This window comes from Hyperolius riggenbachi, chromosome 4, assembly GCF_040937935.1.
Source record: "Hyperolius riggenbachi isolate aHypRig1 chromosome 4, aHypRig1.pri, whole genome shotgun sequence".
Lineage (NCBI taxonomy): Eukaryota > Metazoa > Chordata > Amphibia > Anura > Hyperoliidae > Hyperolius > Hyperolius riggenbachi.
The window spans coordinates 338,933,608-338,955,271 of NC_090649.1; the positions used below are offsets into that span (position 1 = coordinate 338,933,608).

The 21,664-nt window shown below is 45.1% G+C and overlaps 1 protein-coding gene across 4 annotated transcripts in view; it reads right to left on the reverse strand.

Annotated features, from left to right (window-relative positions):
- The window catches only part of TIAM2 (TIAM Rac1 associated GEF 2), a 1,035,624-nt gene that overhangs the window by 475,689 nt on the left and 538,271 nt on the right, over window positions 1–21,664 (reverse strand). For all 4 annotated transcript variants that reach the window (XM_068231884.1, XM_068231882.1, XM_068231883.1 and 1 more), the window contains one exon: window positions 20,961–21,032. In XM_068231884.1, the coding sequence (XP_068087985.1) occupies window positions 20,961–21,032 (72 nt within the window). The remainder of the gene's footprint in view (window positions 1–20,960; window positions 21,033–21,664) is intronic.

The following is a 21,664-nucleotide window of genomic DNA, read 5'->3' on the forward strand; positions in this document are numbered from 1 at the left end:
AGTAGACACCCCAAAGCATTCAGAGAGGGGCATGGTGAGTCCGTGGCAGATTTCATTTTTTTTTGTCACAAGTTAGCAGAAATGGAAACTTTTTTTGTTTTATTTTTGTTTCAAAGTGTCATTTTCCGCTAACTTGTGACAAAAAATAAAATCTTCTATGAACTCACCATGTCTCTTAGTGAATACTTTGGGATGTCTTCTTTCCAAAATGGGGTCATTTGGGGAGTATTTATACTATCCTGGAATTTTAGCACCTCATGAAACATGACAGGTGTTCAGAAAAGTCAGAGATGCTTCAACATGGGAAAATTCACTTTTGGCACCATAGATTGTAAACGCTATAACTTTTACCCAAACCAATAAATATACACTGAATGTTTTTTTTTTATCAAAGACATGTAGCACAATAAATTTGGAAAAAAATGTATACAGAAATTTTACTTTATTTGAAAAATGTCAGCACAGAAAGTTAAAAAAAAATATTTTTTTTGACAAAATTCATGTCTTTTTTGATGAATATAATAAAAACTAAAAATCGCAGCAGCAATCAAATAGCACCAAAAGAAAGCTGTATTAGTGACAAGAAAAGGAGGTAAAATTCATTCAGGTGGTAGGTTGTATGACTGAGCAATAAACCATTAAAGCTGCAGTGGTCTGAATGGAAAAAAAGTGTCTGGTCCTTAAGGGGTAGAAAGACTGTGGTCCTCAAGTGGTTAATCTGCCACAATCAGAATCAGAATCAATTTTATTTCGCCAAGTAAGTTTGCACCTACAAGGAATTTGTCTTCGCAGTTGCTTAACAAACGCAAACAAAAACAATACAAGGATAGACAGTGTGTATATTACAAGTCAAGGACAGTATGTGAGTATAGTGGCAGTAAGCAATGTGAGAATTGTTCATTTACAGTTCTGTGCTGGTTACTATCAAGTCCTAGCAGCTCTAACGTGGTTCAGCATTAAGTATGGCCACAAGTGTTGCTGAATGAAATTGTGCATTGTAATGGCCACAGGAAATCCTTTTAACAGATTTTGTTTGCTAACCCTCCTGGCAGTATGAAAAATTCCGCCGGGAGGCAGCGCGGCAGTTTTTTTTTTTTAAATCATGTAGCGAGCCCAGGGCATCCCTTCGGCGATCTCCGATCAGGAAATCCCGTTCAAAGAACGGGATTTCCTGGAGGGCTTCCCCCGTCGCCATGGCGACGGGGCGGGATGACGTCAACGACGTCAGTCCCGATCCACCCCTCGGCGCTGCCTGGCACTGATTGGCCAGGCAGCGCACGGGGTCTGGGGGGGGCCCGCGCGCCGCAATGGATAGCGGCGATCGGGCGTGGGGCGGCGGCGATAAGTGTGCTGGTGCAGCTAGCAAAGTGCTAGCTGCGTCCAGCAAAAAAAAAAAGTAAGAAAATCGGCCGAGCAGGGCCGGAGAAAACCTCCTGCGCGGCTTACCCCGAACTACGTTCGGGGTTACCGCCAGGAAGGTTAAATTCAAGCCACAGGAAATCCTAACCAAACTCCAAAGTGCATTGCCAAATGCAGGTAAAACCTGGAACAGGTTTTTACAATTAATTACTAAAAGTGGATCTGAACTCAGAACGTCCATTCTGATGTAAAAGATATGCAACAGCAGGGGCTTTGCTAAGATCTGAGGAGATCCAGGGCACCCATGAACAGCAGTTAGAGGTATCCTGTGGCACGCACAGCGTCAAAAATGGGCATGACCCTATAGGGAGTAGGAGTGGCCATGAGTGGGGCCCAATGTAGATGAATTTAGAAGCGGTGTAACCTAAATATAATGGGCCTGCCCAGCAAAATGTTGGATGGAGCCCCCTATACTTTAATTAGACAGCGTGCAACCCCCATAAATAAGTATAATTTCACATAAAAAAGGCAGAGATCCCCCTTAACATTTACTAGGTAGAGTCCCCTCACCTGGCTTCCGTATTGTCCTCGCCCTGCTGGTCAGGGTGCTCTGCTCAGCAGGACTTGTGATACTGTGACAGCTGACTCTCCTGGTGATACTGTGCTGTGCTAGCATGGTGATGCTGTGTGGGCAGACTGGCCTGGTGAAGTTGTGCTTGCCGGCTGGCCTGTGAAGCTGTGCAGGCTGGCTGGCCATGATGATGTGCCAGCAGGAGTTGATATTGTTCTGGCTGGCAGAGCACGAGCCCCAGATCGTCAGCCCTAGCGACGCACCTGTAGCCAGGCATAGATGCCACAAGTATAGGTAACCAGGCATAAGTGCCACCAGTATAGGTAGCCAGGCATAGGTGCCCCAGTATAGGTAGCCAGGCGTAGGTGCCACCAGTATAGCCAGGCATAGGTGTCCCTAGTATAGCCAGGCATAGGTACCCCCAAAAAGAGGTAGCCATCTATAGATGCCCCCAGTATAGGTAGCCTGGAATTGGTGTCACCAGTATAGATAGCCAGGTATAGGTGTCCCCAGTATAGCCAGGCATAGGTGTCCCCAGTATAGATAGCCAGGCACAGGTGCCACTAGTATAGCCAGGCATGGTATCCCTACTATAGGTAGCCAGGCATAGGTGCCGCCAGTATAGCCAGGCATAGGTATCCCCAGATGAATGTCAGTTAAATCATGTGTGTATGATGATCTGCAGATCTCATAGACTATCATTGCAATTTGCAGGAATGGATTTTTGGCAGGAACAGATCTTTTGCAGATACTGATCTTTTGTGTCTGTACAGCATCTGTGTGTGTGCAGCATCTTGCAAAGATTTTTTTCTGATAGGGAGTTCAGCTCCATAGAAAAGACTGTGAAGGTATGGCTCTCATACTACATGGAAGGGGGTAAAATTGGTCTGTGATCTTTCATTTTCAAAAGACTATGGTCTGATGTGTGTATGTGGCCTTTGTGAGGATCTGGGAACTGGATAGTGGGATCAGAGCCGGGACAAGGTCCTCCAGCACCCAAGGCTGAGACACCAAAGTGCGCCCCTCCATCCCTGCCACCCCAGCCGTCACACACTGATTGCTATCAGACTAAGAGGCGCCACAGGGCCCACAACCTCCCCAACACCTTAATATCTAGTTATCTGGCTTGCAGTCACTGCCATGTATCCCCTTTTCTTATTTCTTTCTGCTTCAAATATAATTAGGAATGACAGCTGAATTAATTCTGCGCCCCCTCCTACACTGCGCCCTGAGGCTGGAGCCTCTCCAGCCTATGCCTCGGCCCGGCCCTGAGTGGGATGCATAATATGAGTAAGGAGGAATATAAGGTAAATGAGGTTTGGGAATGGAGTACAGAGATGGATTATGCAAGTTAACCACTTAACATCTCAGTCGTTTTCAGCTTATGCATCCGAGCAATGTTCACCTCCCATTCATTAGCCTATAACTTTATCACTACTTATCACAATGAACTGATCTATATCTTGTTTTTTCCGCCACCAATTAGGCTTTCTTTGGGGGGTACATTTTGCTAAGAGCCACTTTACTGTAAATGCATTTTAACAGGAAGAATAAGAAAAAAAATGAAAAAATTCATTATTTGTCAGTTTTCGGCCATTATAGTTTTAAAATAATACATGCCTCCATAATTAAAACCCACGTATTGTTATTGCCCATTTGTCACGGTTATTTCACCATTTAAATTATGTCCCTATCACAATGTATCGCAGCAATATTTTATTTGGAAATAAGAGAGCATTTTTTCCGTTTTGCATACATCACTATTTACAAGCTTATAAAAAAAAAATAGAGAGAAATATTTCAACTTTACATAGATATTTAAAAAGTTTAGACCCTTAGGTAAATATTTATGTGTTGTTTTTTTTTATAGTAATTTTTTTTTTTTTATTAAACATTTTATGTGGGCATTTTTGGGAGGGTGGGATATAAAAGTGTTTTATTTGGGGAAATATTGGTGTATTGTAATGTTTTTTGGCATTTACTTGTAGTTTTACTTTTTGGCCACAAGATGGCAATCTCGATTTTGTTTACATGAAGTCACTCTAAGCGTACAATGTACGCTTAGAGGGACACAGCTTCAGAAAGAGCGAAGCTTCCGAGAGAAGCTGTCGCTTTTTCAGCGGGGGAGAGGAATCAGTGATCGGGCTCCATAGCCCGATACATTGATTCCGTGGCTACCGACTCCGCGGCCGGGAGTGCGCGTGCACGCGCGCGATCGGCCGCGGGAGCGCGCCTGTCCTCCTTGACGTTTTTATACGTCAAGGAGGACAAAGTGGTTAAGTAAGGGGGAGGTAAGTAGGCTATCCACAGTGTGGGTTTAGCCCAGAGTTAGAGGGAGATGTACACTTTGTACAGTGTGAATGCAACTCCAGGTGATTATTAGATGCATAGTCTTTGCGAGACTCAAAGTAGAGACTGCAAGGATATTCTATTGCAAGTCTTTATGCCTTCCTAATGTTAAAGGAGCACTATGGCTAAATTCTTCTTATATTCTCATTTAATATAAAATATGTGCAATTGTAGCAATGTGTAAGACTTGTATTGTGGCTGAATAAAACTCTGCTTCAATATTGCTTTACCCTAAATGAGTGCTGGAGTCCCGTCGCCAGAGAAAGCTAAGCGACGCTGAACCAGCACATTCCATTCTGCAGGAGGAGGCTGCCTTATCAGTCGTTTCATCTGAAGTTGTAATCTCCCCCTTTGATGTATCGGGAGAGGTTTCACCCAACGTCTAACTGCACATTAGTGCTGTTACAGCTCCTCTGATCTGCCATACGTCTCAGGACAATGACGTACAGCTCTGATGAAAAAAATGCTCCCCGCTGAGGCCCCCCTTCAGAGAAGCTGGCACAGGCAGGGTCACCACTTGTTGTCAGTTGCCATGGAAACCAGCTTCTCTTATGCACAGGATTCCAGCGTCTTGATTCAGCACACGCAAGTGCTGTGTAGCCAGTGTCCTGCTTGTGTCTCTGAAGGGGGGCCTCAGCGGGGAGCATTTTTTTCATCAGAGCCGTACGTCATTGTCCTGAGACGTACGGCAGATCAGAGGAGCTGTAACAGCACTAATGTGCAGTTAGACGTTGGGCGAAACCTCTCCCGACACATCAAAGGGGGAGATTACAACTTCAGATAAAACGACTGATAAGGCAGCCTCCTCCTGCAGAATGGAATGTGCTGGTTCAGCGTCGCTTAGCTTTCTCTGGCGACGGGACTCCAGCACTGATTTAGGGTAAAGCAATATTGAAGCAGAGTTTTATTCAGCCACAATACAAGTCTTACACATTGCTACAATTGCACATATTTTATATTAAATGATAATATAAGAAGAATTTAGCCATAGTGCCCCTTTAATAATCACTAGACTGGTGCTTACCAGTTCAGTACCAGCTCTTACAGAGGACCCAAACTGGATAAAACAACCGTTGGCCATATTGCACCGATAGCATTATAAATAAGAAAAGCATAAAGGTAATTGGCTTACCCCTAAATTGGCCCTAGACTATGATGGACATATGACTATGGTAGAGATTAGATTAGGAGTCCCGCTGAAGGACAGTTAGCAACAAGGCTATATACTTCACAAAGTGAGTGCTATATTATCCTCTATAATAAAACCCCTGTGTCCCTGCGTGTGCTGTCTCTGTGTAGCTGGTCCGTCTTACAGAGACAGGAGGACAGGGCCAGGGAACCGGGCGGGCGTGTGAGGGGGGGCGGCCGGGTGCGGCAGGTGCGCGCAAGTGCGTGCACGTGTGCGGTGGGTGCACGCTCACGCAGTAACATGCGGCGGCGAGAAACAGACCCTAGAGACCGTTTTTAAACGGGCTTGGGTCTACTAGTAATAATAATAATAAGTATTATTATTATTATTCCTACAGTAGCTACTCCACTGCCATTCTTTACATTTTTTTATAAGTGGGTTGCTGCATCAAATGTAGCCTACCACCATCTTTAAAATGCAAACACATAAAACAGATGGAATAATGAAATCTAAAACCTTTGTGATAATGACTGGGAAGAAATACTAGACAAATGCGTTAAAGTACCCATTTCCACACAGGATTGCCTACTGCAATTTAAAGTTCTTCATCACATTTATGTGCATTAAACTCCAGAGTGCATGCATCAAATTCATAGTTCAAATAATCCATTATGCCCTAAATGTAATATGGATACAGGCACATTCTTACATATGTACAGTGCTGCCCATAATTATTCATACCCCTAACAAATGTTGACTTAAGGGGTTCCTATGTTTTTCCTGTGTGTTTTTATGTTATGAGCCATCAATGCAGATTGTGTGCAATCTGTGACTGAGTCACAGAGGCACTCAGCGTTGATGATACTGGCAGATGCTGTTTACTCCTATCTGTTATTGCCTAATGAAGCAGGTTTGTACCCCACGAAACGCGTTGCACTTTATTTGGAGTATCCAATAAAATAGTTTTGACTGAAAATACACAGTCGTTCTGCTTGGAGGAGGTAAGTCCACCACTACCTCCTCTATTACCAAGATGGGGTTTTAAGTTATTTTAGTGTTTTTTATCCTGTTGGCGCCTCTTTTATCCTATTATCTACATCAAGTCCACCCTTGATGGAGTGTTATACCCTTCCTTCTTCTACTACAGAGAGCAACTTTTTAATCCTGAGTGGGGTCTCCCCACCTGCTTTGACAGTGGTTGCCTAATTGGTAACACTTGTTTGTGAGTATTAAATTAATATTATTACTCTTCCAATTATAAATTACCAGTACATACTACACTATATTAGGCCCTTGGTGTTCTTTCTTTTTCTCTTTCAGGTTGGAGGGTCTTCTTGCCATCACCCTGATCTTTAGCTCCCTCCACAGATTCTCAGTTGGATTCAAGTCAGTACTCTGGCTAGGTCACTCCAAAGTGTTAATGTTGTTGTCTAACCATTTCTTCACCACTTTTGCTGTGAGTTTTTTGGGTCATTGTCAGGCTGAAATGTCCAATGGTGCACAAGGCCAAGTTTCTCTGCAAACTGCCTGATGTTATCATTGAGAATCCTCATGTATTGCTCTTTTTTCTTGGTGCCATTTACTGTGATTAGGCTTCCTGGTCTATCAGCTGAAAAACACCTCAAAAACATTAGGTTCCCACCACCATGTTTGACAGTAAGGATGCTGTTCTTTGGGTTGAAGGATTCTCCTTTTTTATGCCAAATGAAGGAAACATCATTGTGACCAAACAATTCAATTTTTGTTTCATCTGACCATAACACAGAAGACCAGAAGTCTTCTTCTTTGTCCAGATGAGCATTTGCAAATGCCAAGTGAGCTTTTGTGTGCCTTATCTGGAGAAGTGGCACCCTCCTTGGCCTGCATCCATGGAACCCAGCAGTGTGCTGTGTCCGTTGGATTGTCTGCCTTGAGACATTGCCTCCAGCAGAGCTCAGATTCACCAGGATGGCCTTGGTGGTGATCCTTGGATTCGTGATTTTCCAGTGCCAAACATCTTGTATTTTTTAATAACATTTTGCACTGTAGCCACTGTATTTGAATACATTTGGAAACAGCCTTGTAGCCCTTTCCTGGCTTGTGAGAAGCCACAATGTGCAGCCGCTGGTCCTCACTGAACTCCTTTGTCTTAGCCATGATTGTTCACAAACCAACTGCAGAGAGCTGCTGTTTTTCACTAGTGATGATCATAATGAGCTAATTACGATTACGCAAAATTTTGGGAACATTTTCACCTATACGTAATTACGATTTGTAAATTCAATTGATTTTGCATAGTCATTTGTAATTATGCATAAAATTTCATGTAATTTCCACGTAATTTCATGCGACTTTAGCAGTTAATAGAAAAGTGCCCATACTTGCTATTGCTACCAAAATTGCTACATACGTTAAGGAGAATAGTGGATACAAATCAAAAAAAGAATTTTCCAAAAAGACAATTTCGTTTCTGAGAAAATTGATTTTATAAATGCAAAGAAAAATTGTTAAACTCTGAAAAATGACAGTTTAAAAACCATTTTTCTTTGCATTTTTTTGGTAGCAATAGCATATATGGGGGCTTTGCTATTAACTGTTAAAGTCAGCTGTAAAGGATTGCGGAGATGCCGCCGCATGGTCTGGCGGCGGGGCAGCTGTCTCCGCGTTCAGACCGGCGGTTTCCGCACAGCAGCATGCGTCTGCTTTGTCTGAGCCTTCTAGTGCACACAGATGGAGAGCTACGCACGCGCTGGGAGGCAGGACCTTTATGCCAGGAGGAGAGGGATCAGCTGATCAGGTTGGTCAGCTGATCCCAGCGCAAACTGTCATTGGCTGAGTAGCGCTGGGTGGCGCTGAGGAGCGCTGCACTATATATAGATCTCGCTGGTCAGTCTCAGGTTGTCTGTTGTTGCGAATACATACGTGTGAGCACTCAGACCATAGTCAGATCCCACAGTGTGTTAGAACCAGGTGGACCTGGGAATTCACACTTAGCCAGATTACGCTTGTGCCATTACTGTGTTATACTTTAGACCAGTTCCAGGGTGTTGTGACCAAGGACCTCACACCCAAGCTTAGGAATACTGTGTCAGAGCTGTGTTATACTTTAGACCAGTTCCTGGGTGTTGAGACCACGGACCTCACACTCTAGACTAGGCCTCTCCTTTATCTGTTATGACCAATTGCTCTCTCAACCTCTCTCCTGCTTTCTGATTCGGTACCTTTGCATATCTGCCTACCTGTTGCCAAACCCTGCCTGTACCTGGTTACTGAATCAGCCTTCTGTCTTTGTACCTTGTCTACTCGTGTGTTGCCAACCTGGCCTGACCGACCCTTCTGGCTGTCACTCATACCTTGAGTGTTCAGTCTGTTTGTACTACCTGTGACACTACCCCGCCAAGTGTCAGGTAGCTGCAGAGACCTTCTGTTCCTCAGAGAGGCCTCTCTGCAGTCCAGCCAGGGGCTCTATCCGTTAGGAGTCCTTTGGCTGCAGTATAGTCTGATTCCCAGTATTGCAGGGAATCACTGGCTCGCAGGTTATCTCTATCCCCCTTCCTAGGAGATAGTTCACACACAGCCAAGGGCCACCTGCTCCTCAGGTGGTCCATGCTCATTGTTATCTGCGTCTCCTGCCCCACGGGAGACAGCCTACTGTTGCACCAAAACACTTACACTTTATCAGGTGCCCAGAGGTTAGTCATACTTGTATTATTGGTGATTCTGCAGACCATCAATAATCGGGTATATATCTGTATTGTTGGTGATACTGCAGATCACCAATAATCAGATTCTCTCTGTGTGCTGACACCAATCGTTACATCAGCACAAAATTAAGCGAAATTACACGAAAAATTACGCAAAATTATGAAATACTACTATTACATACAAAATTCAAACAGAAGAAATGGTCCGCACTAGTTCAAGCTGATCCAGAAGTTTATTGAAGATGTGTCATAGGTCACAGAAAGCTTTCTGTGACCTATGACACGTCTTCAACAAAGTTCTGGATCAGCTTGAACTAGTGTGGACCATTTCTTCTGTTTGAATATATCCCTTGGATTCAGTTTCCAGGTACCAGCACTGTTCTTTACGGGGGTGAGCAGTTCTTCTACCAATTACATACAAAATTCATTGCGATTTTCAATGAAATTTCATATTACAATTATGATGCGTAATTGTGAATTTCAATTAGAAATTTCGGCCCATCACTGTTTTTCACCTGTTAAGTTGATTAAAACAGCTATTCCCAATTAATCAGGGTAATTAGGATGCTTTATAACAGCTTGGACTATTTGGAATGGTATAGAACTTTGGATTTTCCCAAAGACTGTGAGAGTCTTTTCCCCAATAATGCCTCTTGTACACCATCATATTATCTTTTGGGAGACACCTATGTCATTTCCCATCAAAAAATTACTTGCTGGTTGAATAAAAGTAACTTTAACCACTCAAGGACCACAGGCTTAAACCCCTAAAGACCAGGCCATTTTTAACCAAATAGGCCACTGCAGCTTTAAGGCCTCGCTGCAGGTCCGTACAACTCAGCACACAAGTGATCCCCCCCCCCTTTTCTGCCCACCAACTGAGCTCTCTGTTGGTAGGCTGTGATGGCTTCCAGGATGTTTGTTTATTTTTTTTTATAAATAACTGCTTTTTTAAATTTATTTTACAGCCCTCCCTCCCCCCACCAGCCAATCAGTGCGATCGGCTGTCATAGGCTTCAGCCTATGATAATGGATCACTTTGGTGTCTCCCAGGGGGTGACACGGCTGTCCCCAGTACAGCGCTGTAGTAGATCGCAGTGCTGTACAATGTAAATAGACTGTGGTTTCGCCACTGGGAGACTGATGGTGGAGCGGAACTCCGTTATCCAAGTGGAGATGCATGCACAATGGTGCACAATCTCCTGCAAATTCCCACCACCCCAGGACTTTACGCTGATCGGCGTTAGGCGGTCCTGGGGTTGCCGCTGCGCCCATCGGTGTGACGCGGTCCTCAGCAAGTTAAATCAAATTTTGCAAGAAGTATGAATAAATATTGTACAGCACTGTATACCAGGGGTGTCAAACTAAACAATCTAAAACATCATCTTACTTGAGGGTCAAATTGTTTAACATTTATTGAGCAGTTCTAAATAAAGTGGTGTAGTGACCATGAGGGGGCCTGGAGCCTCTCTTTCTCCTCCCCTTTCTGTAGAGTAGCGCAATTGAGGAGGGGATCCTCCCCTTTCTGTAGAGTAGCGCAATAGAGCAGTTTAATATTTGCTCCACTACTGCTTCGGATCACCTCTATTCTTCCTGACACACACATATTCAATGCTGCATACCTCTGACTCCCAATGCATGTCACGTGATCAGGAGCTGGAGGTAAGGAAGTATAGAGAGAAGAACAGAAGAGATCGGATGCAGCACTGGAGCAAGAAAAAATACACTATTTTATTACTCTGCTATGTGGGAAGAGGAGGTATGTATGGTATGCATGTGTTTCTCTGCCTATCTGCCACAGGAGGGTTTTGATCCAAGGTGGGAGCACCATGCTAATTTCGCAGGTGGGTCCCGTGAGTTGTCGCTGCACCGAAGCTCAAACTCACAATGTTTCAACCAGAAACACTGTTGTACTTTACTACTTACAATGATGCACATTTGAAGCTCTCGGGGGCCACATAAAATGGCAAGAAAGGCTGCATTAGGCCCACAGGCCTTGAGTTTGACTACTGTGCTATATATTCTAGTAATAACCATGCTGAAAGACTCAGGTAGTGATAAGGGGATAAAGCAAACCTGAAGCAATTTTAAAATAAAGAAACAGATACTTACCTAAGGAGAGGGAAGGCTCTGTGTCCTATTGCAGCTTCCCGTTCCTCTCATGAGCCCCTTGCTCCAGTGCTGTCGCAACCATTCAAATCTCCTGCCGCGGGAGGCTTCAGGATGCTTCGGGAGCCTGAGTGCTTTTGAAAATGGGTGGCTCCGTACTATGCATGTATGGTGTATACATATCTTCCTGACTTAGGCTGTGTTTGCACTTGAGCTGAGAATGGGTATTTTTTGTCCGTTATCTTCTCATTGCTAAACTGACAAAGAATGATGTCTCCTATTTTATAAATAGGAGCTGTTCACACTTGTTATGCTGCAACAGATCCGTGACATCCATTGTGGCAAGTGGGCTGCACTTCTGTGCAGTCCACCAGTCCTATTTTTAGGGGCAGGCAGACTGGGTGACGTCAGGGGTAGGAGGAGCACACCGGCGTAGCCACATTTAGGGAGAAGCTGAAAACTCACCTTCCAGGATCCACCGCTGCCTCTATCGTCTTCCTCCTAGGCATCCTGTAACGAAAATTCCGCAACGCCGGATGGATTGCGTAAATACGGTCGCATCCATTCCGGCAGGCGGACTTTCCAACGCGGGATGCGGAAATTTGTCCGCATCCGTTGCGCAAAACCTTCCGAGCGCACAGCGCCAAACTCACCAGCGTGCTGCTCACCAGGGCTCTGCCATCGTGCCTCTAGGGAGTGCGCGCGCACGCCAGGCACGCCTTTATGCTCCTAGAAAGCGTATCAGATGACCTGGAGGTCGACTGACGTTTTTAGTCTGCTCTGATTGCTTGATGCTTGGGTTGGAGACTCCTTTCCCAGGCAGTATTTAAGGAAGTGCTTTTCAGTTGCACTTCGCCTGTGTTTGCGATACCCTGTGTCAGCACTCAGACCTAGTCAGTTCCCGTGTGATAATTCGGCAGGACCCCGGCTCTTGTCACACCTAGCTAGCCTTGTATTTGATATTGCGTTATATATTGGTTTATCACCAATATATACGCATATTGTACCGTCTTGATTTATTGTGTATGATTCTGTGCCTGTCTTGACTATGCTTCTGTTTCCTGATTCTGTACTTCGCTAGCCCATACCGTTATCGACTATTGGCTCGGTTTCTGACTATTCTCTTGTCTCACGTTTCTGTACTGTTGCCGCCTGATCTGTTGCCGAACCTCATTTTGTCTGACCTTTCTCCCTTCAGTGGAACGTCTCACACTGTAGGGTTTCTATCAGAGGCTTGCCTCTCTGAGACGCCCGCCACTAGCAAACCATTACTGCTAGAGGCAGAGACTCCTCCACTGCTTCGTTTGGAGGATCTCACACACGGGGTTCCCATTCAGAGGTACCCACACCTCTGAGGAATTACTGTGTGGTGGACTTTTCCACAGACGTGTGAACTTACATTGTATATTATTGTTGTCTACTTACTGTTCTAGCTTGCTGGAGGTTGTATTTCAGTGCCCCATAGAGATACCTACTTATACCAGCTCCTCTAAGGTAGTGAGTGTCTCTACACTTTGCTATTGCACCAAGCACCTTTCCTGCATCCGGTTACTTAGTTACATGGTTATTTTGGTTGAAAAAAGACATACGTCCATCGAGTTCAACCAGTACAAAGTACAACTCCAGCCTGCTCCCTCACATATCCCTGTTGATCCAGAGGAAGGCGAAAAAACCCTTACAAGGCATGGTCCAATTAGCTGCATAAGGGAAAAATTCCTTCCCGACTCCAGATGGCAATCAGATAAAATCCCTGGATCAACATCATTAGGCATTACCTAGTAATTGTAGCCATGGATGTCTTTCAACGCAAGGAAAGCCTCTAAGCCCCCTTTAAATGCAGGTATAGAGTTTGCCATAACGACTTCCTGTTCCGTGTCTCGCTATACTTGCATTATTGGTGATTCTACAGATCACCATATAATCAGGTATAGCATCTGTATTGTTGGTGATACTGCAGATCACCAATAATCAGAAAATCCGTGCTTGCTGACACCAATCGTTACATAAGCACAGACCAAAAAGAGGTGAGATGGAGGGGGTGGTTAATCAGCTTCAGACCGTAAGGGCAGAGTTAGAACAGCTGAAGGTTACTGTGGCTACTCAGCAGGCTCAGATTACCCAGCTGACAGAGACTGTCCAGAGGCTTCAACCACCACTTAACGTCCTACCTCCCCCGGCTCCTAGTGAGCCTAAAATGAAAATCCCTGAGAAATTTTCAGGCGCTAGGTCAGACTTTCAGAATTTCCGCCACAGAGTTCTGTCTTATTTTCAGATGAAACCTGTGTCCTCGGGAACTGAGGCTCAGAAGGTCACCCTTATAAAGACTCTGTTGCATGCAGATTCCTAAACTTGGGCTTATGGCTTACCTGATGAGCATCCTGCCCTTTCTTCTGTCCAGGAATTTTTTAAGGCCATGGCGGTCATCTATGATGATCCGGATAGTGCCGCCACGGCCGAACGCAAACTTACAAATCTCAGACAGGGACGCAGTACAGCAGAAGAATATGCGTCAGAATTTAGGAAATGGGCTGTATCCTCTAGATGGGAGCGATATGCACTTCTTGATAGGTACCTGGATGGGTTGTCGGAAGCAGTAACCAACATAATGGTTAGCCATCCAGAGCCTAAAGATCTAGATGAGGCTATAAGGTTATTGTAACGATTGGTGTCAGCAACACAGATTTTTCTGATTATTGGTGATCTGAAGTATCACCAATAATACAGATGCTATACCTGATTATGTGGTGATCTGCAGAATCACCAATAATACTAGTATAGCTAGACACAGGACACCTTATGTGGTATAGTGTTTGTTGCAACAGTAATAAGAGAAGTTATCTCCCGAGGAATATTGCAGCCAAGGATCCCCTGAGGGGCAGGGGATTCAGACTGCACTGCAGCCAGCGGATGCCTGAGAAGCAGGGACCACTGGCGGTGTGAGAAAGACTGATCACCTGAAGGGCAGGTGATCAAGACTAAGCTACTCTTCACAGTGGGAGGGATGAGTACTTAATAGGTTGCATGCAAGCTGTTACGGAAACCAACATCCTCCAGTGGTAGACAGGTCATGTGTATGCTAGGTGTGTATTTTATCCCACAAGTGGGGCTTGCACTCTTTTGCAGGTAGGCACTTGTCTGTTTTTAAGTAGCGCTGTTCATTTCCTTGCCATGTACTAATTTAATTCATTTTTGGTCAGCTGCTCCCACTTAACAGCTTTGCTTTTGGTGTATATGCAGAGCTTTCGTTTGGGTTCAAGGTGCGTTTGCAGTTTCTGGGTGGGGGGGGGGGGGCTCAGCGCACCTCTGATTCGAGGCCATTCGGAGGCAGCCTGGTGATGAGCTGATCCACATTTTGCGAAGACTAAGCTATAGCCTGGGATCCCCTGAGGAGCAGGGAATACAGACTGTACTGCAGCCAAGAATTCCCTGAGGAGCAGGGAATTCAGATAGTACTGCAGCCGGTGGACACCTGAGGGGCAGGGACCACTGACTGTGCTGCAAGGGTGATCACAGGTAGAATGAGTGATTATGACTGTACTACAGACAAGGATTCCCTGAGGAGCAGGGAATCACACTGTACTGCAGCCAGTGGACCCCCGAGGGGCAGGGACCACTGTCTGTGCTGCACGATGATTTCCTGAGGAGCAGTTGGTCAACAGACACTGCTTGCAGCCAACAGACACCTGAGGAGCAAGTGTCACAGACAGTACAGCAAGGCTGATCACCTCCGGCTGGTTCTAACAAACTGTAAGATCTGATCTGTATGACTAGGGTCTGAGCGCTCACACGTAAGCATTCGCAACAGCAGACAACTTGCAACTGACAGGCAAGCCCTATAAATACCCTGAGCGCTCCAGAGCGCCGCCCCAGTCACTCAGCCAATCCGAAGCCTAGCTGGAGTCAGCTGATTGGCCTGATCAGCTGACTCCTCTTCTACTAGCATAAAGGTCCTGTCACCTGGCCCGTAGCTCTTAATCTGTGTGGACCAGGCGAACCAGCAGCACGTAGCTGCGCGGCAGAAGCCGCTGGCTGGAACGCGGAGATGGCCGCCATGCCACTTGCCCATAGATAGACGTCTCAGGTACAATAAGAAGGGCAGGTACCCTATGTATCCTAGGGGTTCAGGTGCTAGTAGCTCGGCAACAGTTGAGCTACGCAACTAGGCCACGGACGCCTCACAGAGGCTGAAAGGACAAGAAGACGCAGAGAGAGTCTCTGCATGTACTGCGGAGAGAGGGGTCACATTGCACAAAACTGTGGTAGGAAGTCGGGAAACTCTTCGGCTTAGGTGTGGTTGGGGGTACCACCCTAGGTGGACTAGTTTCACCTCCTAAACAAGAGAAGATATTATTGCCCTGCTCCATAAATTGGGAGGGACGAAACTCTCCTACCACAGCGTTTGTGGATTCTAGTTCCACTGCCAACTTTATAGATTTAAGTTTTGCTTTAAGTTTAAATATTCCTGTCCTTCCTGTGGAAAAACATTTGTACTTCACGGCAATTGACGACTCTCCTTTACAAGGAAAGTCCCCACTGTGCCAGACCCCTCTTCTCTCGTTTCAGGTCGGAGTTCTGCACCACGAGACCATACAATTCTTTGTTTTAAAAATGTCTAACTCTACAGTGATATTAGGCTTACCCTGGTTACGATTACATTCTCCTCAGTTTAATTGGAGGGATGGGCAGCTGACTACATGGTCTCCTTATTGTTCACAGCATTATCTACAAAGTATAGCTTTGTGTTCTACTAAGGTTCATGTGGAAGGAATGCCTCCACAATATCAAGACTATTCTGATGTGTTTTGTCCTTGAGCAGCAGATCAATTACCCCCTCATAGACCTTTTGACTGCTCAATTGATTTGAAACCGGGAACCATGCCTCCTAGGGGTCACCTATATAACCTCTCTCATCCAGAAAAACTGGCCAAGGATGATTATATTCAGGAGAATCTACAGAAGGGTTTCATCCGTCCTTCAAGATCTCCTGCGGGAGCGGGATTCTTTTTTGCTCAAAAAAAAAAGATGGAGGTTTGCGCCCCTGTATTGACTACAGGGGTCTAAAGAAGATTACGATTGAGAATCGTTATCCACTGCCGCTCATTGATGATCTGTTTACACAAGTTTCTGAGGCTTCTGTATTTACTTAACTAGATCTGAGAGGGGCCTATAATTTAATTCGTATCAGGGAAGAGGATGAATGGAAGACGGCGTTCAACACTCCCAAGGGGCATTACGAATACTTGGTGATGCCCTTTGGGTTGCGTAACGCTCCTGCAGTCTTTCAGGAGTTTGTGAACGAGATCTTTAGGGAGGTACTTGGTCATTTCGGAATTTTATATATAGATGATATTTTGATATTTTCTAAAAATCTCACTGAACATCGCCAACATGTTAAATATGTGCTACAAAAACTTAGGCAGAATCAATTATTTGCAAAATTGGAAAAATGTGTTTTCGAGACAAAGGCGATTTCCTTTCTTGGATATATTATCTCTACAACAGGGTTATCCATGGATCCCAGGAAGGTCTCTGCTGTGAGGGATTGGCCACAACCATCTGGGCTTAAAGCACTGCAGAGATTCCTGGGATTCGCAAACTATTATAGGAAATTTATCAAGGGTTACTAATTTGACGAAAAAAGGGGCTGATGCCACTCATTGGTCAGAGGAAGCATGTGCGGCTTTTTTGAAAAAGGCATTCTGTTCTGCTCCTATACTACATCATGTAGATGTGGCTTACCCATTCATAGTGGAGGTGGATGCCTCGGAGGTTGGAGTTGGAGCAGTGTTGTCTCAACGTTCAGGTCCTCAAGATAAGCTTCATCCCTGTGCTTTTTTTTCTAGGAAATTCTCTCCAGCTCACAGGAATTATGATGTGGGAAACAAGGAATTGTTGGCCATCAAGCTTGCTTTTGAGGAGTGGTGCCACTGGTTGGAGGGGGCAGAGCATGTAATAACTGTGTACACGGATCATAAAAATTTACAGTATATTGAAAAAGCTAAAAGACTCACCCCCGGACAGGCTAGATGGGCTCTCTTTTTCTCCCGTTTTAATTTTATAATTACATTTACACCAGGGAGTAAGAACATTAAAGCAGACACTCTTTCACGTTGTTCCGAACCTGAAACAGCGCCATCTCCTTCTCCAGAAAGTATTCTGTCCAAGGAGATCATCTTGGCAGCTACCGAAATAGTTGAAGATCTTGCTAGCCTTCTAAATCCTTTTAAATTAGAAGTTCCAGAAGGGAAACCGGAAGGGGTTCTGTATGTTCCTTTTCAGTTGCGTCCCAACATTCTGCAATTGTTTCATTGACATAAGAATGTCGGACACCCTGGCATTTCCAGAACCCAAGAGTTGTTATGTAGATCTGTCTGGTGGCCATCATTACAACCTGATTGCAAAGATTTTGTTAAAGCTTGTTCTGTCTGTGCTAGGAGCAAACCCTCCCGACAGGCTCCAGCCGGAACATTACAGTCTCTGCCCTCCCCTCAGAAGCCATGGACGCATATTTGCATGGACTTTGTGGGAGAACTTCCTGTTTCCAATGGAAAGACTGTCATATGGGTAGTCACAGACAAATTAATTAAGATGGCCCATTTTGTGCCTTTGAGGGGTCTCCCTACTGCCCAAGAATTAGCTGATCTTTTCGTTCAAAACTTTTTCAAATTGCACGGCATTCTGGAAAATATCGTCTCAGACAGAGGGGTCCAGTTTGTCTCAAGATTCTGGCGGGCCTTCTGTAAAAGGATGGGTATGTCGTTATCCTTTTCGTCGGGGTACCACCTGCAGATCAACGGTCAGACGGAAAGGATCAATCAGTCCTTGGAACAGTTCCTGAGATGTTATGTGGTGGACGCCCAACACCAGTGGGTAGAGTTTCTACCATTTGCAGAGTTTGCACATAATAATCTCAGGAATGAGTCCTCTGGGTATGCGCCTTTTCAGGTGGTCAATGGGAAGTTTCCCAAATTTTCCCCCTTGCCCGTGATGGCCTCTCCGTTCCCTGTTCTGGAGGAGTGGCAGAAATCTTTTAAAAGGATTTGGGCTAATGTCAGAGAAAATTTGAAAAAGGCTTTTTGCATACAGAAGAGGCAGGCAGATAAGAGACGATCTGTGGAGTGGGAGTTCAAACCAGGAGACAAAGTTTGGGTATCAACTCGACATATAGCTCTGAGACAGCCGTCCACAAAACTAGGGCCCAGGTATATTGGACCATATCCAATTTCCGAAAGGGTTAATCGTGTCACTTATAAGGTCAGTTTACCTCCTTCTCTAAAGGTGGGAAAAGCCTTTCATGTGTCGCTCTTGAAGCCGGCTTTTCAGACGGATTCCTCTCCTCCTCACCCTGTCATGGTTGATGGTGAACCTGAATGGGAGGTTGAGGAGATTTTAGACTCCAGATGAGTTTGTTGTTCACTGCAGTATTTGGTGCATTGGTGAGGGTACGGTCTTGAGGAAAGATCCTGGGTTGCAGCAGGTGATTTACATGCAGATAATATTAGAAAACGATTCCATGAGCTTCATCCTGACAGGCCAGGTGGGGCGTGTCCGGAGTCCACGTCTAGAGGGAGGGGTACTGTAACGAAAATTCCGCAACACCGGATGGATTGCGGAAATACGGTCGCATCCATTCCGGCAGGTGGACTTTCCAACGCGGGATGCGGAAATTTGTCCGCATCCGTTGCGCAAAACCTTCCGAGCGCACAGCGCCAAACTCAACAGCATGCTGCTCACCAGGGCTCTGCCATCGTGCCTCTAGGGGGTGCGGGCGCACGCCAGGCACTCCTTTATGCTCCTAGAAAGTGTGTCAGCTGACCTGGAGGTCAGCTGACGTTTTTAGTCTGCTCTGATTGGTTGCTGCTTGGGGTGGAGACTCCTTTCCCAGGCAGTATTTAAGGAAGTGCTTTTCAGTTGCACTTCGTCTGTGTTTGTCTTCATTTATTGTGTATGATCCTGTGCCTGTCTTAACTATCCTTCTGTTTCCTGATTCTGTACTTCGCCAGCCCGTACCGTTATCGACTATTGGCTCGGTTTCTGACTATTCTCTTGTCTCACGTTTCTGTACTGTTGCCGCCTGATCTGTTGCCGAACCTCATTTTGGCTGACCTTTCTCCTTTCAGTGGAACGTCTCCCACTGTAGGGTTTCTATCAGAGGCTAGCCTCTCTGAGACGCCCGCCACTAGCAAACCATTACTGCTAGAGGCAGAGACTCCTCCACTGCTTCCTTTGGAGGATCTCACACACGGGGTTCCCATTCAGAGGTAACCACACCTCTGAGGAATTACTGTGTGGTGAACTTTTCCACAGACTTGTGAACTTACATTGTATATTATTGTTGTCTACTGTTCCAGCTTGCTGGAGGTTGTATTTCAGTGCCCCATAGAGATACCTTCTTATACCAGCTCCTCTAAGGTAGTGAGTGTCTCTACACTTTGCTATTGCACCAAACACCTTTCCTGCATCCGGTTGTTCCGTGTCTCGCTATACTTGCATTATTGGTGATTCTGCAGATCACCATATAATCAGGTATAGCATCTGTATTGTTGGTGATACTGCAGATCACCAATAATCAGAAAATCCGTGCTTGCTGACACCAATCGTTACACATCCATCACATTGGTAACAGCGCCCCCTGTGATGAGATATGCTTACGTCATCATGGGAGGTGCTGTTACCAACGCAACAGACGCTTAGGAGGAAGCATATAGATGCAGCAATGGACCCCAGAAGGCGAGTTTTCTGATGCTCCCTGCATGTTTCCGAGCTTCCCCCACTGCTGAAGTGTGGTGGGCAGACTGGGGGGGTGGGAGTTTGAAGGGAGTGGGCCTCTGGCTTACTATAGTATGTGTGGGGTGGGGTGGGACAAACTCTGTCTAGCTATACTTTGTGTGGGGTGTAACAGACTCTGGCTAGCTATGCTGTGTCTGGGGAGGAAGGGGGGCTCTGGCTAGCTATACTGTGTGGGGGGAGGTAGGGGGGCTCTGGCTAGCTATACTGGGTGTGGGGAGGGGAGCTCTGGCTAGCTATACTGGGTGAGGGGAGGTGGTAGGGAGGGTCTGGCTGACTATACCATGTGTGGGGGTGGGAAGAGGGGGACTCTGTCTGGCTATAATGGGTGTGGGGAGAGAGGGGGGCTCTGGCTGACTATACTGTGTGAAGGGGTGGCAAAGAAGGGGGCTGTGGCTGCCTATCTATAAGTGTGTGTGTGTGTGTGTGTGTGTGTGTGTGTGTGTGTGTGTGTGTGTGTGTGTGTGTGTGTGTTGGGGGTCTGACTAGCTATATTGCCAGGGAGGGTGGATGTGTTCCCCCATACAGTCTATGGGGTAACGCATTTGCCCCAGGCTACAGCCAGAGCATAGCAGACCAACGGAGCGAACACTCCACTGTCCGCACCCATTGGCAGCACATGGTCTAGCTGAAGTGGAAACCGAGCCTTAGGGAGATACTTTATTGCTTCTAGTTATATTACAGCAATATTACAGGAACAGGCTACCTAATTTTCAACCGGGTCTAATTGACTAGTTGGTGCATAATATGGAGGTATAGTATAGATCACAATAGAGAAAACAGAAAATTCTACAACAGAGTAAAATATATTGATTCAGTTCAGTAAAACAAGATGCTCTAACAAAATCCAGTGTTACCCATTCCCCTTGTTAATTGCTGTATGCAAATTTACATTAATTTTAGGTAACTCTGAAATTCATACCAACAACTGCAAATTAAATGTAATAATATTGAAAATTGTATGTTGACTTACCTCATCAGAGCCACTTAGATTGGGTAGGATATGTGTACCAGAGCCTGGCTGGCTACTATTGGTATCAAAAACCTAAAAACATAAATAAAAAATTGTAATAGCCATGGCAAACAATACGAAAAAATATATTGATCTCACATGAGAAAATCTGACTGAGCAGCTCTAGGAAATTTCATCAAGACAAAATAAGACAATTTCATCTGTTCTCAACCACTAATTCAAGTGACATCTTCAGTGCAAATTAAGTGAAAGTGACCCTCAGAATTAATCAGAAGTTGTCTCCGATGTCTTCATTTATTTGCTAACTTAAAAAAAGAGAACAGGAAAATTTGAATCAGGATAATACCATTTATTGGCTAATTATTATTATCCAATAAATGATATCATCCTGATTCAAAACATCCTGCTTTTACTGATTGCTAACACAGTACAAAACTCTACTGCTACTAGATGTTAACTGTCGCTTTGCTGACAGTATCAAGCTTGGTGCTGCACATCAGTGATGAGTGGCATCAAAAGTACTCAAATGCTTAGGAATGGCTGTACCAGCTTATCACATATTGCGCCATATGCAATTAACTCTTTTTCCTGAGTTTTCTCCAAGAAGATATTTTCCTATCTGTTTCAAATAATTTGTCAGCACTTTGCAATTAAAAAAATACGAAACACTAGGTGAAAAAGTACTGTCAAAAAAATTCTGAGTA